The sequence below is a fragment of the Mustela lutreola genome, chromosome 17, assembly GCF_030435805.1.
Source record: "Mustela lutreola isolate mMusLut2 chromosome 17, mMusLut2.pri, whole genome shotgun sequence".
Lineage (NCBI taxonomy): Eukaryota > Metazoa > Chordata > Mammalia > Carnivora > Mustelidae > Mustela > Mustela lutreola.
In genome coordinates, this window is record NC_081306.1 from 204,537 (window position 1) to 220,998 (window position 16,462).

Below are 16,462 nucleotides of genomic sequence, written 5' to 3' on the forward strand. Positions count from 1 at the left end.
AAGAAAGAAACTAGTATTGTGCCTGGTACTTAATAGGAACTCTCTAAACATTTATTAAATAATTGAAAGAATGAAAAAAAAAATTAAATTTTTAAAATTTAATCTTTTTTTCAGTTTTTATTATGTTATGTTAGTCACCATACAGTACATCATTAGTTTTTGATGTAATGCTCCATGATTCATTGCGTATGTATAACACCCAGTGCTCCATGCAATACATGCCCTCCTTAATACCCATCATGTCTTAACAAAAGTTACTCATCTTGTCCTACTTCTCTCTATACGATACTGTAGAGTAAATGAACTTGACCACATGAGGCCCCCACACTTCTTCCTGTATAACCTTTTACCAATTATACCAAACTTAACTATATTCTCCTTAGTTTCAAATGATACCTTCAATGATTCTACATAGTGAATGTATTCGCCCCAATAAATTAAGAGAAGTGCTATATGAACCCCCATGTTACATTTTTGTCTGTGGATATCAACACTTCCCTTGGCAATATGAATTATTAAATGGCTGGAGCATGGAAGGTACTTGTCTTTTAGGATATTTGGTCATCCCTTTTTTTCATATGTAATTCTAATTAAATCAGCCATTGGACCAGTACTATCAACTATTCTCAGGTTAAAAAGAGAAATCACAAAGTATTCTGATCATCTTCCCAGAAATCAAGAAGATGGAATTGGGTACATGTTTAGGATACATGTTTAGGAGAACATTACTGCCATGGTGGGCAATGGTATCACATGGAAATACAATTTGAAATTTTTCAATAACTTTAGAAATTATAGCAAATGAAACTGCCCAAGACAAACAGCCCAACAAAAGGCCTTAGACCCTTTGGCCAGAATATTGTTTAAGATAATATAATTGCTTTAGATTATATATTAAGATTTTATTTATTTATTTGACAGAGAGAGATCACAAATAGGCAGAGAAGCAGGCAGAGAGAGGGGGGAATCAGGCTTCCTGCTGAGCAGAGAGTCCAATGTGGGGCTCAATCCCAGTAGACTGGGATGATAACCTGAGCTGAAGGCAGAGGCTTAATGCACTGAGCCACCCAGGTACCCTGCTTTAGATTATATTTTAGTAGAGCAATGTGTTTGTGTAGAAGCTAATTCATCCTACAGTACATATATTAATACTTCCTCAGAAATTTGAAGTTTGTCCTCACAAAATAAGAACATGAGCTACTTGGTTACCATAAATCTCCCCTGAAGTCACAGATTCAGATTTGGACTGGTTTTCAGTGTTATTTTCTTGGATCCTCCAAAAAATTAGGTCAATTTTCCTAGGATATGTAGAATATCCATATTCTTAACTCTTCTTCTTTGCTACTTAATCATAAAATGTAGTATAAAATGTTGTACAAAAACAAAAAAAGTACAAAAATACTGATAATGCAGAATGTTGGCTTACAAACTGGAACAAAGGAATATTTCCAGGTGAGTACGAAAAGTTTCCATTCCTCTAACCCTGGTTTCCACACTATTTCAGCAGGAAATAGCTAAAGCAGTCATCTTCCCAATTCCCTCAAGAATGAGGAATGATCAAAAGACAGTGGAAGTAGAAACCAGTAACCAAAGGGTTAATGGGATTAATAAGTGTAACAGCAACTTTTTACCCAGATCTGCTTGTTCTCAGAATACAGCCTGCCACTCAGGTTCTATAGAATCTTGCCTGACACCATGATAGCAGAATATTGATTTAGTTGTCTTACTCAAGACTTCACTGAGAAAATGACCAAAACCAGTCAGGAACACTGTCTCTGAACATGCACAAGTGTCCAATGGATGAACTTTTGACCTAGAAAGTCCTAAAACCCCACCCTCTGATCGTGTTAAGGATGCCATTTTCTGGTTATGGATTGCATGAAAATACATACAGAAGCTTTTAGCAGGCAGAGATAACAAAATCAACCCTCCCCTACTTAGTAATTTCCTTTATCTATTCTGAAGTCACATCCCTAAACTCCTCTCCCCTAAACAGATCAAAAGGATCTAACCAGATCCTTTTATATTTGCCTTAAAAATCTCTGACTCTGTCATACCCACCACCTGGCTCCCCCAAGCTCCCACCCCTCGCCCCTTCAAAACCCTCAGATTGTTTTTCAGAGTCCATAGTCTCTCATAGTTCATCTCCCCTTACGGAGGGCACGTATTGCATGGAGCACTGGGTGTGGTGCATAAACAATGAATTCTGTTACACTGAAAAGAAATAAATAAAATTAATAAAAATAAAAGTAAAAATAAATAAATAAATATCTCTGACTCTCCCACTTAGAGGAGGTAGTTTTGAGGCTGGCTTTCCTGTCTCCTGGTTTGGCTGTCTCTTCAATAAATTCTTTCCTTGCTTCAAATTCAATGTCTCAGTGATTGGCTTTGCTGTGCATCAGGCATACAGACAGGTTTGGTTATCAAGGTATGCAAAACCCTTAACTAGAGTTAGTGATAAATTCAACTCTTTCTTATACAGAACAATGTTTTAAAATATTTGATGGTAGAGATATGTTTTCTTTCAAAGGAATATTGGTATGATGTGGAATACGAAGAAATTTAAGGCAGAGTCCCCTCTCTCTCCACATTAGCAGCCTTGTGAGAACTCATTCCTAATAGTCAATGTCTCTAAAATGCAATACCCAGAGTTGAACACATTATGAGGCAAAGCAAGCCCCAGAAACATGACTAAATCCATCACCCAACCATGAACAACCTAGACCTCTTGGCTTACAAGAGGCTGCCAAGCAATGGCAGCACCCTCCTGGGCTTTGAACCCAGCACAGGAGTTTCTGCTGATCTCCAGGCATCAGATGCTTTATTCCCCAGAAAGAAATACCTTGCTCTCTGTCACACGTCGATAAGACAACCCTGGAGGGTAGAAGAAGGTGACTGTGGTTCCATAGGAGTCCTCACCATCATTCCACACCATCACTGTCATATTCAGCTCCAGGGTACTCCCCACCAACAGGGTCTTCAAGCTAGGTGTTGGGGTAGAGGGCAGAAGATAATCCTGGAATTGGGGCTAGAAATGGTCTGGAGATGAAACACAGAGTGGGGAGGTAGAGGAGAAACAGGGAAGAGGAGGTCTTTCTGAGCACAGGCTAGAAATGTTAGGGAGAGCCAGGGAAAGAGTCCCAGGCTCCAGAAGAGGAGCTGGGGAACCAGGACGGGTCTAAGGGAGTGGTAGCTCACCCTGAGAAGCCAAAGGAGATGCCAAGGTCATCCTGACAGACATGGTCAGTTCCACAATTCTTCTCAAAGGGGAGCTGAGAGGGAAGGCAAAGCAGGGTTTTCCTCAAGGTCTGGAGTCTACACCCTCCACTCCCTTCTGGAAGATTACAAAACCAAGACTTACAGAGGCTGTGTAATATCTCTGAGCATCCATAGCCAACATAGGCCGGAGATTTCCAAAGGAAAGTATAGGCTTGCCCACCAGGGAGAAGTTGAGACGCAAGGTGATGGGGGTCACCGTGTCCTCCACGCAGGCCTAGAGGATGGACATTAAAGACAGCAGGGACTAAGGAATGCGTCTTCACAGTCACTGTCCAGTTCCTTCATCTGTAAAATGGGGTAATAATGATACCCAGCTTTGTTCAATTGCTACAATTCCACCATGCAGAACCTCTGCTTTGCCTGCTTTCTGCCTTATTCCTTCCCTACAGCATCCCCCATGGCTCACTCATTCTATTCAGGATCTTCCCAAAATTTACCTGATCTAAGAGGTCTCCCAACATCTTCTCTACTCTCCTCCTTGACTTCGTCTTTTTTCATAGCATTCATCACTACCTGATATCTATTACCTAGGAACTTGATTGTTTTTTGCCTTCTCTCAGGTTCCGGTGGGCACGACTGTTTTGTCCACTGCCGTGTCCCCAGTGCCTAGGACAGGGCCTATCTAGAGAAGCAGCTCCTCAAAGAATCCCAACTCATCACCCCATAGTTCTCTGAAGCAGTAATACTCTCCTAAAATCCAGCTGTGTAGCCTCAGCAGTTGTAGATGACCCATCCATTTATACATGTGCTTGCTCACTTACTCATCAGCTAACCAGTGTTATATGCCTCCTTATTCCAGGTTCCTTCCCTGCCCATCCCACTGCCAGCCTCAGAATCTCTGCCATCCCCAGGACTCTGAGGTCCACTTACCAGGAGACGCAACTTCACAGTCTCACAGTGTTGACTCAGCCCAAGGACTCGGACACGAGTCAGATTCCGTGTTTTTGTCTCCTCAAAGATGGCACGGGGACTCTGGCGGCCAGGGTCGAGGGTTAGGTCAAAGGTCACAGAGCTTTGGAGGTCACCTGTAAGGGAAAGGAAGAGATGAGGAGGGCTGAGAGAGCGAGGAACTCCCCAGATGGACAAGTGTCAAGGCAGGAGACAGAAGTCCTGAGCTGAGGGACTCTAAGGACCAGACATCTTGGGTCAGAGAGGCGAGGACTCACCCAGTCGATTCTTGGGACTTTCATAAATACGAAGACAGACATTAGCATCACCCAGTGCGTTGACAGAGGAGGTCTCTTCCCGACACTCAAACAGAGACCTGGCTATCTCTGCAGGTTTGAATTGGATTCGCATCCACACCCTGAGTACAGGTCTGGTCCTATGGGCAGAACACTGAGCTGAGGGTAGGTCCTTGGTCCCAGGAGGGCAAACTGGGATGGGGGTGGGGAGGCTAAAATCCTAAGCAGACTTAGAATGATCTGGAAGTGTTTGAGACGGACTTTCTCACCTGAGCAGCAGCGCCTGTCCCTGGGCCCCCACGGCCAGGTCCACCAGTCCATCCAGGGTAAGGTCTTGGCCCCCACTCAGTGATTGCCCAAAATACTGGAGGCTGGGAGAGAGCTGGGAGGCTGAGATCCTCTGAAAAAAGAGGGAAAGGCAAGGCAGATTAAGGGTGATGGAAACAAGTTGGAAATGAGCAATAAGAGGAACAGGAAGGTAGGAATGTAGGACACAGAAAAAGATGAGTAATGAAAAGATGTCACCAGAAGTACCTAAAAAAGAGGAGGTGGGGTGGGAAAATGATGACCAGAGAAAAGATCCCTAAGACATAAATGAAGAAGTGATGGTTGAAGCGTTGGCCTGGTGACCTGTGTCTCATTCATTCACTCATCCACTTACTCTCAGGTCAGTTTCTGGCTCTTGTCATGAGCCATGAGGCCTTGGGCTAGGATCTAATCTACTGTGCCTCAGTCTCCTCATCTTTCACATGGGGATAATAATATCTTAGACTTTAGCAGTAAGTAGTAAATGAATTAACGCATATATGTCTTTGAGAAAAGTTTTCAATTAGCAATAATCGCACCTCGGATAAACCTCATTGGCTACGATACTGCCACTGCGCAAAGCTTAAATGCATATATGTCTTTGAACAGAAGACATCACTAGTCATTGATTATGATGAGTATTAGAGCTAGAGGGGAAACTCAGAGCTCATTTAACCCCACTTCCATACTTTGCAGAAAGTGCCAAGGCCACAGAGCCTTTAAGAGGTCACCTCCAGACCTAAAATCAAACCCTCTGTCTCCGTGTCAGGGCTCCTTTCTGCTTTCCAGGACCACCCTCTCTCTTCAGAGGACAAGGAGGGGAAAAGTTGGGATGAGAAGTGGCTATTGCCACAAGAAAATACTAAGCTCTGGAACATTGCCTCCCTGTGGGTTCCTTCTCTTTTATTTCCATTGTTCCTATAATGACCAACCCTTTGGAGAATGTGCCCTTTAAAATCTCTAAGCACAGCTGGACTGGCAGGCATTAAGCATAGTAATAATAAAATGAAAGATAAATTTACTAATTACTAAGGACATCTAAAAAGAAAGAGGTAGGTAGAGTTAGCACAAATCCAGTCGAGCAGCCTCATGCTCAAGAACACTGATCTCACGGCCACATCCTCAGGTTAGTGTGTGGGCCCCGTGGGAATAAGGCCAGTCCTTCCCAGTCAAGTAATGGGGTGGGATACCTCATAGTGGGAAGGAAGAAAATCATGGTGGACCGGCAAATCTGAAAGGCCTTCTCTTAGAGTCAAGACTTTCAGGTATAACTCAAGTGATACTTGCAATATCAAGTGGTACTTGCAATATCAAGTGGTACTTGCAATATCAAGTGGTACTTGCAATTGCGGGTGTTCACACACATGCCTCTAAACTGCGGCAGCAAAGGGAAGGTTAGACCAGTTGGTGTAGAATGAATGCGATTCCTGAACATCTGGTGTTACTGTCAACAAAGACTTTCATTCTCTTCTTAAAGTTCCAAGTTGCTTAGAACCCTTTCAATTGTTAAATTGTATTAACAATCATTGATTATAATACTCTAATACCTATTATATGCCAGGTACATATATATATTTATACTATGTAGATACTGTATATGTACTAACTCATTTAATCCTCACAGTAGCAGCCCAGTGAGGTTGGTTCTCTTACTATGACCATTTTACAGATGAGGAAACTGAGCATGGAGAGGTGTGTAATATCCTATAGCTAGGAAGTAACAGTACTATAGGGATCTTCTTTGACATTTTTTTCTAAAAACTTCTTAAGATGTAATTCATAAAGTATACAACTCAATGGTTTTAAGAAGTTGTCAGAGTTATGCCACCAACACCAAATCAATTTTAGAACATTTTCATCACCCCCCCCCAAAAAAAACCTTTATCACTTAGCCCCTTATTCCTATTTTCCTCCACCACCAGCACCTGACAACTCTTATCTACTTTCTGTCTCTATGGAGTTACCTATTTACCTTTCATATAAAAAGAATTATACAGTATGTACCCTTTTGTTTCTGGGTTCTTTTACTTAGCATAAGGAAAAGAAGGGGTTCATTCATAGAGCAAATACTAGTTCTTCATTCCTTTTATGGCCAAATAGTATTCCATTGTATGCATATCTATTTACAATAGAACGTATGTGTTCACCAGTTAATGGACATTTGGACTGTCTCTACATTTTAGATACCATCAATAATGCTATTATGGACATTCATGTATAACTTTTTGTGTGGACATAGGTTTTCAATTTTCTTGAGTCATACAGTGTACAATTGCTAGGTCATACAATGACTCTACAGATAACCTTTCGAGAAACTGCCAGATGTGTTCTAAAGTGACTGCAGCGTTTTATATTCCCACCAGCAGAGTTTGAGGGTACCAAAGTTTCCACATTCTCATCAACACTTGTTATTATCTGTCTTTTTTATTCTAGCCATCATAGTGGCTGTGAAGTAGTGTCTCATAGTGGTTTTGATTTGCTAATGACTGATGATTAATGATGTTCAGCATTTTTTCATATATGTATTGGTCCTTTGTATATCATCTTTGGAGAAATGTCTGTTCAGATCTTTTACCTATTTTTAAATGGGGCTTTCTTTGACTTTTGCCAAGGGAAGAAGTCTTCCCTTTTCAGGGAGCTTTCCCCATCAAGACAGACATTTGGCAGGATAGCTGATGGCATGAGGGAATGGTCATATAGCATCTATGGAGAAGAAGGGGTGAGTAGACAGGCAGACTAAGGCAGCCAGACCTAGACTGGCACCAGGGAGCCATCAAAAGACCAAGAACTGGGTTAGAAGTCAGGAAATTGGAACCTAACTCATCACCATTCCTGATCCACTATAAACTTTGGACAAGTCAAATCACTGGTATTCTCCATGCCCCAGATTTCATTTCTAAAATGAATCTGTTAATACCAGGCCTATGTACCTTATAAAGCCACTGTGGGATTAAAAAAAAAAATCAAGTCCTCTGGGGCACCTGGGGGGCTCAGTGGGTTAAAGCCTCTGCCTTTGGCTCAAGTCATGATCCCAGGGTCCTAGGATTGAGCTCCACATCGGGCTCTCTGCTCGGCAGGGAGCCTGCTTCCTCCTCTCTCTCCATCTGCCTCTACTTGTGACCTCTGTCAAGTAAATAAATAAATTTAAAAAAAAAATTTAAAAAATCAAGTCCCCATACAAAGCAGAGAACATTCTAATGTGTTCATTTTTAAGTTCCACAGATTTTGCTTGCTGCCTACAAGGTGCCAGTGCTGGGCAAAGAAGTAAGATGAGGTAAAGGAGAATTTTCTGGTGGCAGACTAGGAAACAAGAAGAAGCAAGGAAAAAGCTGTTGTAACAAAAGAACACGTGACTGGGCCTCACCTGACTGTGGGAGGGGCTGATGCCCAGCCCTGAGGTTCCATGAAAGACGTAGACAGCACCCCGGCTCTCCTGCTCTCCTGGGGCCCCGACGGCCACGTCTGTCAGCTTGTCCCCATTCACATCCCCCAGCACTGTCAGCGCTGCCCCAAAGCGGCCCCAGGGGTGGCCTTGCTCCCCAAAGAGAATGGCCTCACATTGCCACTTAGCCCTCTGCAGAACAAAACCAGTGTCAGGTCCCAACACAGGCAATCCCTCCACCCCTCACCCAGGCCCCAGCCAGCCCTGGGCTCATCGGACACTCACCCCCTGGGGCAAGGGGCACACAGACACCTGCCCTCCTCGGGTTGGCTTGTAGTAATGAGGAGCCCCGATGAGGACAAGGTCCGAGCTGCCATCTCTATCCACATCCACAGTGCAGAGGGAGGCCCCAAAGTAAGAGCCGATCTGCAGGGCACAGCCAAAAGTCATCCCGCCTGCCCCTGCCAGAGGCAGCCCCTTCTGGGACAGGTCCCACTTCTCCCCAGCCACCGGGACCTCCCCCTACAGGCTCCCAGACCCCTTCATCTCCTCTCTCTCTGCCCCTGCAGACCCTGCCTCCCTCACGTTCCACTCTGGCTTCCTCAACATCCAACCTGAGTCCCTGCGACTTCCGCCTTCGGCCTCCATTTCCCAGACGTCTTGGTGAAGATGACAGCCTTCCCAGTATGCTGATGGCGGGGGGCCCCCAGGATCAGGCTCTGGACCCCCTTCCAAGAGGCCAGCTCAGTGGAGTACCCTGAGGAGGGCACAGCTCAGCACAAAGGCTTCCTCCCCACCCCCGAGCTCCTGCCCTCCCCAGGCAGCTCCTGTCCCACCTGTGCCCCCAACCACAGCCTTTTCTCACCCAGGTAAGAGTCCCTCATGTCCACATTCTCTTGAGACATGTTGATGAAAGTGGGGCTTTGGTTTGGGGGGTACAGGAAGGCACCTCCAGACCAGCCGAAGCTCCCCACCGCCCCCAGAACTGGTCCATCCTGGGAGGAAAGGGTTCCAGGGCTGAGCCAGACCAAGCCTAAAGAAGGTGGCCTGTTCCCCAGCACGGCCTGCCACCGACTCTGCTCGCTGTCTGGAATTCTCTTCCTCCACTCACTCACCAAACACCCTCCTCACCTTCCCTCCTAGCACTTATCCCTCTTCCTACATCAATGGCTTGAAAGGGGCCTGACTCACAGGTGTGATCACAGCACTGAAGCCCTCCTGGGACATCTCCAGTTCAAAGGAACTACTGCTTATGGTCTGCGTACCTGGTGGAAGGCATGACACCTGGGTTTCAGAGAGAAAGACAAGCTTTGCCAAGTCTGAGAAGGACACCTCCGCTTTAGAGGATCTAATGTGGGAGATTAACACCCAAAAGGATGGGTTTATGCCTGGGATCCAGGTTCAAGAAGCATTTATGGGTGAGGGTTTCTGAAATGAGTATTTTCTTCTGTAGCTTACCCTCAATGGCAAAGATCTTCTCTTTTAGTTGGTTTTGAATGTCTCTCAAAGCATCAAAATTCTCCACTCTAAAAATGTACTCCTGTGAGGGCTTCGATGCAATGTCATTTAATTCTTTCCGGGAACGTTGGTTTTGAAAAGCTGATCCCACCTGTCCCCAGTGAAGACCAACTCAGTGAAAACAATCATGAATCTAACATGCCTGGCACATGCTGGATGCTGACACACGCCAGTAACCCCTCAAGGTCAATATTATCACACACAGTGTACAGATGAGAAAAGTGAGGCTCAAACAGCATCAAGGAGGGTAGGGAAAAGAATCAGGGTCCCCAGACACAGCTTTCATCCTGAAGGTAGTAGAAGCGGAGAGAGCTGGCAGGAGGGAGCTTCCCTTCCCTAGAAAGGGAAGTTGCCTTAAGAGGAAGCAAGGGGAGGAAGTGTGACAGGGTATGTCCACATCCTACCCCAACTGCATAGCGGATGATGCCCGCAGCCTCAGCCATAGGGATGACATCCTCATAACCCAGGCGGTCGCCTTGTTTTTGCCCATCTGTGATGACAATGAGGATCTTGGAGGCATCTTTTCGGGCTCCTTTTGAGGTAGTGAACAGTTCGTTTCTGTCAGAGAAAAGGATCCAGAGACCTATGAACAGGCCTGCCACTAGCTCCTAATGCCTTTGGAGAAGGAGATGCTCCCCATCCCTTGGAGGCCCTGCTCCCACCCCTAGGTCCCCAGCTGGATGAGGAAACCACAGGCTGAATTTCAGGACCAACCTGTCCCTCTGTCATGGAGCGAGATGAGGCCCAAACGAAGACCCAGATGCTTTAGGGAAGGACCCAGGAGAAGCCAGGACTCACGTGACCATTCGGATGGCTGTGGCTGTGTGAGTATACCCTCCCAGCTGGTCCACAAAATCCAACAGGGCTAGTGGGTTTGAGCTGTCTGTGAACTTTTTGAAAGTGAAGTGCTCCCGGAACTTGTTGGAAAACTGCATCAGGGAGAACTGAGGGAATTGCAGGGGCTGGGGGCCAAGGCCGCCGGAGCAGAACCGCGGGCTGCCCGCCACCAGCCTCCCACACGGGCCTGCACACTTCCCTTCCCTCTCCCAAGGGCACACCTGGGTGCTGGGTTTCTGGAACTGGCTCATCACAGCCTTCACAAAATTCAGCATCTTGGCAAAATCAGGGAAGGAGATGCTGCCCGAGCCATCGATCAGGAACACGATATCCTGCTCTTGCCTTGGACACTCTGGGAAAAGAGGTGGCACCCGTCATCCAAAGAACACTCCAGAGCCTAGGACCTCAACCTCTTGGCTGTAAGAACTCTCCACCCCTGACCCAAGGGCTTCTACAAACCCTGCATAGAACGGGGCCCTTTGGCCTCCTAAAGTCCTTAAAGAAGCTACATCTGTGACACAGCTGCTCACACCTGGGTAGTCAGCCTGGTTTATTTAAAAAAAAAAAAAAAAAAAAAGTAAAACTTCCTCAGATCCAATCTGAGGGGTTTGAAGCGGCGGGGGGTTGGTGGTTGAGGGAACCAGGTGGTGGGTATTGGAGAGGGCACGGATTGCATGGAGCACTGGCTGTGGTGCAGAAACAAGGAATACTGTTATGCTGAAAATTTAAAAAAAAAAAAAAAAGTTCCTCAAATCCAGACGGTAAGAAGCTGGGAGCCATTCCCCACGGTAGCTTGGCTGTCCATGTCTCTTTCCCAAGCTCTACTCTACCTCTTTCCCCACATCTCCATGATCTAGCATGAAAGGGGACTGCTTCCGCCCTGGCCAGAGTCCATCTTCATTAGTCAGTGCCAAACTGTACTTTTGCTGAATATTTTTAATGTCACCCCGACAACAGCCACATACTGGCCCTTTTCTATTCTCAGCTTAAATATAGGCTCTTAAGCCCCTCCTGAGTGAATTCAGAAGTGGTCAAAAAAAAAAAAAAAGAGGAACCTCTCCCAGGTTCCCCTTTCTGTTCCAGAGGTTCCCACCTGGGTGTTCTGAAGGGAGCCCAGGCTCCTATGAGTAAAGTCTAGAGTCTACGAGGTACTGTAAGCGTACTCCATTCAGTGGCCAGATGTCAATCTCCACAGGAGCCTGAGTGTAAATGTGAGACCAAGGAGAGGCCTAGGACTGCCGTGGTTAGATCTGAAAACTTACTGTTCTTACTCCGTATCTCCCACCTCTATCAACATGGGGAAAGCCAGACCCTATGCCTCAACCTGCATGCACACACACACATGCATACATGTACCTATATACATGTGTGCATATGCATGTGTGTGCATATATATGTGTATACACATACATTCATATATACATATTCACATATACATACACACATATACAGATGCATGCTCATATGCACACACAGACACACATACTCATGTATACGTTTGCATGCAAATAGACATCAGACACATGCATACACATATATATGCATACGCACAGATGTATACATCCATACATACACACACACACACCACTCAGACTGGCTTCACTCTCATGACACATTTCCACAAACCAAGTGGTTAGACCCTAGGAGGTACTGTGTGCAAATAAATCCCCTTCTCCTAAAATAATAGCAGCCTACATTAAATGAGCCTTCACCACTTGCCAGGCACTGTGTTAAATCCTGGCCATGGATAATCTTCTGTCCCTCTTAGGCTTGGTTGTGTCATTATCACCATCAGACAGATGAAAAAACTGAGTCTCCAAGAGGGTAAGTGGGACAGTGACAGGGCAAGGTGTAAAATCAGGCAGTGACTCAGCCCACATTTGGAACCACTCTCCCATCCAGTAATGTTTTTTTCCAGATATCCTTTTTTTATCCAGTCACAAGGCGTGTTTGCCCCTCAAAGGAGCCAGTGGACGCCCAACACTCACCCTGCAGGGCAGCCGGGAGCCTCTGGGCTTGCCAAGAAGAGGAGCCCATCAGGAAGCAGAACCCCATCAAGTACACGTTCTCCCTGCATGCATGGTGCACTGTGGGGCCACAGGCCTAGGGACAGAGGCGCCTGAGGGGAGGGCCTGCTCCTCCTTCCATCCTGTCCTCCTGTCCCAGTACCGTCACCCTCCCCTAGACCCCGAGCCGCACCAGCTACAGGTCCCCACTCCTTCCCTCAGGACAGTTCCACAAGCCAAGGCAACTCACCAGCAGCTGAGAGGGACCAGTGGAGGCAGCCAGGGACAGGCCCAGGGACATGTTCACAGCTTCTGGGGGGACTGAGGGGCCATATATGTGTTACCCACAGGGCAGAGGGGGCTGTAAAAGATCTGGGCAGGGGTCACCTCAACCCTGAAAGACAAGAAGTCTGACTGGTGGAGGGCTTTCGGGTCTTGATGGAGCCGTGGGGGTGTGGGGGTGTGACGGACAGGGAGGCCATAAGGGAGCCAGGAAGCCCGGAAGGTTAGGGTCTCAGACAGAGCTGGAACTGAGAAGGAGGGCTTCTGTGCTCCCCGCAGTTCCCTAGAGCATGAGAGTCTAGACCTAAGTCCTAAGGAGGGGCAGTGACTTACTCTGCAGGTGGATGGGCTCACACTTGCCCATGCTGTAGTCACACCGGTAGAGACTGCCTGTTTGGTTGGTGCGCTTTATCTCCTGGGGGGCTCCAACCACCACCCTGGAGGGAGACAAAGAACACTGTAACTAAGAATGTGGACAGCAGGGCGCCTGGGCTGTTCAGTCATTAAGCGTCTGCTATGGCTTAGGTCATGATCTCAGGGTCCTGGAATCGAGCCCTGTATCAGGCTTCCTGTTCCACCGGAAGCTGGCTTCTCCCTCTCCCACTACTCCTGCTTGTGTTCCCTCTCTCACTATCTCTCTCTGTTTGTCAAATAAATATATAAAAGTCTTTATAAATTTTTTTAAAAAGAATGTGAACAGCAGAGCCAGACTTCTCAGTAAGCTTGTCTCACTTCTCTAAGCCTCCGTCTGCAAAGTGGAGATTGATACATTGTAAGTTCCACATGGGAGGGATTTTTTTGTCTGTTTTGTTTTCTGGTGTATGCCTGGCTCCTGAAATATTTAGTAGTAGGGGTTCAATAAATATTTGTTGAACAGTTGATACCTATGTACCTCATAAGATTATTGTGAAGAATGAATCAGTGTTCACCTAAAAATTCACATCAAAACTACAGTGAGATATCACCTCACACCGATCAGAATGGCTAAAACTAACACAAGAAACAAGAGGTGTTGATAAAGATGGAATCAGGAGGGAAACAAGCCATGAGAGACTCTTGATCTCAGGAAAACAACTGAGGGTTGCTGAGGGTGGGGGGTAGGGAGAGGGTGGCTGGGTGATGAACATCGGGGAGGGTCTGTGCTATGGTGAGTGCTGGGAAGTGTATAAGCCTGATATTCACAGACCCTTACCCCTGTGGCATACAATACATTATATGTTAATAAATTTTTTTTATTTAAAAAAAGGGGTGTTGATGAGGTTGTGGGAAAAAAGGAACACTTGTGTACCATTGGTGGGAATGCAAACTGGTGCAGCCCCTGTGGAAAAGAGTATGGAGGTTCCTCAAAAAGTTAAAAATAGAAATATCCTATGATCTAGCAATTGTACTACTGGATATTTACCCAAATAATACAAAATCTGAAAGGGCTATATGCACCCTGATGTTTATAGCAACAATATTTATAACAGCCAAGAGATGGAAGCAGCAAAAGTGTCCACCAACCGAAGAATGGATAAGGAAGATGTGGTATATACAGATAAATAGAGATAGAGATATTATTCAGCCACATAAAAGAATGAAATCTTGCCATTTGCAATGGCATAGATGGAGCTAGAGAATAGTATGCTAAGTGAAATCAGTCAGTCAGACAAAAACAAATACCATGTGATTTCACTTACATGTGGAATTTTTTTTTAAGATCTTATTTATTTATTTGACAGACAGATCACAAGCAGGCAGAGAGGCAGGCAGAGAGAGAGGAGGAAGCAGGCTCCCTGCAGAACAGAGATCCTGATGTGGGGCTCGATCCCAGCACCCTGGCATCACGACCCGAGCTGAAGGCAGAGGCTTTAACCCACTGAGCCACCCAGGCGCCCCTTACATGTGGAATTTAAGAAACAAAGCAAACAAAAACAGGGAGAGACAAACCAATCACAGACTCTTAGTTATAGAGAACCAGCCAATGGTTACCAGAGGGTATGGGCATGGAGCTGTGTACAACAGGTGACGGGGGTTACGAGGTGCATTTGTCATGACGAGCACAGGCGAGGTATGGGATTTTTTTTTAATTTTTAATTTTTTATAAACATATATTTTTATCCCCAGGGGTACAGGTCTGTGAATCACCAGGTTTACGCACTTCGATCTCGTCTCATCTCGGAAGCTAAGCGGGGTCGGGCCTGGTTAGTACTTGGATGGGAGGTATGGGATTTTTGAATCACTGTATTGTACACCTGAAACTAATAGTGACACTTTGTGTTAACTATACTGGAATTTAAAGTAAAGTGAAATAAAATTAAACAGACCAGGGCCCACATGAAGGGTGCTGGGCACTTAGTAAGCACTCAATAAATATTAGTTGTGATTATCAAGATGGCAGGACAACACCTGCTTTCAGTCCAACTCTCCATAGCACTGGGGGAACTGCCACACCAGACAGAGAATAAGAGGGTCATGGGAAAGGACCGGACCCTATGCATGGAGAGGAGCTGGTAAAAATCAAAGGCAAGTCACCACCCGTCCTTACCAGGTATTGCCATACTGGACCACGCTGTGTCCAAATCCAGCACTGTCCATAAGGAAGATTGTTGGCTGGTCTGTGTCCAAATTGAAGCAGAGAGAAGAAGCCGAGGCTGAGGAACGGGGTGAGAAAAGGAACTCTGAAGAAGGGTCTTCCTCCTGTTCCATCTCCCCAGCCCCCAACACCCGTTGTCCCCTGTAGGCCCAATGTCCCAGCACCTCCAGGATTTCTCAACACCCAGCCTGGCCTCCCTCGCCCGGCCTTCTCTCCTCAGGCAACAGAGACAGTTCTTCACCCGCTGACCCACTGGCGAGCTTCAATTCTCCATTTTCACAGAGCAGCACACAAGCTCGAAAGACCCTCCTTTGTCACCCCTGCCACTGGGGGCTTCCAAGAGGAAGAATCCAGGAAAACTTAGGCCAAAGTAACATTGTGAATAGAGTGCAAGTTTGACTTGTTCTTCCTACTTGGGAAATCACTGGATTATTCAGGCAATTGGCTCCTTTTCTAGTGTCTCTTAAACTCCCCTAAAATTAGTTCTTCAATATCCTCTCCCTCCAAAAACTCCAGATCCAAAACCCTATGCATTTCCAGATACCCCCTTAATGTCTGGGTCTAAAACATGTACAGTCTCAGCTCTCTCTCTACCTGGACCCCAATCTTCTCATATCCCTTCACTGGGGCCCATGACTTACCCATCAACAAGAGGAGGGATGTTCTGATCCTGGTCATGACTGGAAGGTCAGACATGAGCTTCTGTGCTCCTCAGCTGCTGAGAGAACAGCTGAACCGGGGTGCAGAGGGAACAAGTGTGCAGAGAGGTGACCAGGAGGCCAGAAGCAGGAAGGGAAGCTGTCAGCATGAGTCAGAGGTAGAGGGCGGAGAATAGGACTAAATTAAGCAGAAAAAAAGGGTCGACATAGCCACATATGCTGTATGTCAGAGTCTTTCCTTCTTTTTTTTAGATTTCATTTATTTATTTGACACAGAGGGACAGAGAGCACATGCAGGGAGAGTGGGAGAGGGAGAAGCAGGCTCCCTGCTGAGCAGGAAGCCCAATGCAGGGCCTGATCCCAGGACCCCGGAATCATGACCTGAGCTGAAAGCAGATGCTTAAACCAACTGAGCCACACAGAATCTCCTTCAG

At 46.2% G+C, this 16,462-nt stretch overlaps 1 protein-coding gene and 1 pseudogene across 1 annotated transcript in view; both read right to left on the reverse strand.

The window, feature by feature from the left end:
• Positions 1–16,170, reverse strand: part of ITGAX (integrin subunit alpha X) — a 29,339-nt gene extending 13,169 nt beyond the window's left edge. Inside the window, exons 1-20 of the mRNA XM_059154601.1 lie at positions 16,011–16,170; positions 15,322–15,427; positions 13,128–13,231; positions 12,763–12,833; positions 12,495–12,609; positions 10,728–10,858; positions 10,468–10,613; positions 10,074–10,227; positions 9,610–9,760; positions 9,343–9,416; positions 9,017–9,146; positions 8,766–8,908; positions 8,437–8,577; positions 8,134–8,343; positions 4,733–4,863; positions 4,446–4,603; positions 4,150–4,304; positions 3,362–3,493; positions 3,199–3,272; positions 2,843–2,984 (exon numbers count right to left, since the gene is read on the reverse strand). Of these exons, the coding sequence (XP_059010584.1) occupies positions 2,843–2,984; positions 3,199–3,272; positions 3,362–3,493; positions 4,150–4,304; positions 4,446–4,603; positions 4,733–4,863; positions 8,134–8,343; positions 8,437–8,577; positions 8,766–8,908; positions 9,017–9,146; positions 9,343–9,416; positions 9,610–9,760; positions 10,074–10,227; positions 10,468–10,613; positions 10,728–10,858; positions 12,495–12,609; positions 12,763–12,833; positions 13,128–13,231; positions 15,322–15,427; positions 16,011–16,065 (2,523 nt within the window). The 5' untranslated portion in view covers positions 16,066–16,170. The remainder of the gene's footprint in view (positions 1–2,842; positions 2,985–3,198; positions 3,273–3,361; positions 3,494–4,149; positions 4,305–4,445; positions 4,604–4,732; positions 4,864–8,133; positions 8,344–8,436; positions 8,578–8,765; positions 8,909–9,016; positions 9,147–9,342; positions 9,417–9,609; positions 9,761–10,073; positions 10,228–10,467; positions 10,614–10,727; positions 10,859–12,494; positions 12,610–12,762; positions 12,834–13,127; positions 13,232–15,321; positions 15,428–16,010) is intronic.
• Positions 5,195–5,353, reverse strand: LOC131820240 (U4 spliceosomal RNA; annotated as a pseudogene).
• Positions 16,171–16,462: the final 292 nt, after the last annotated feature.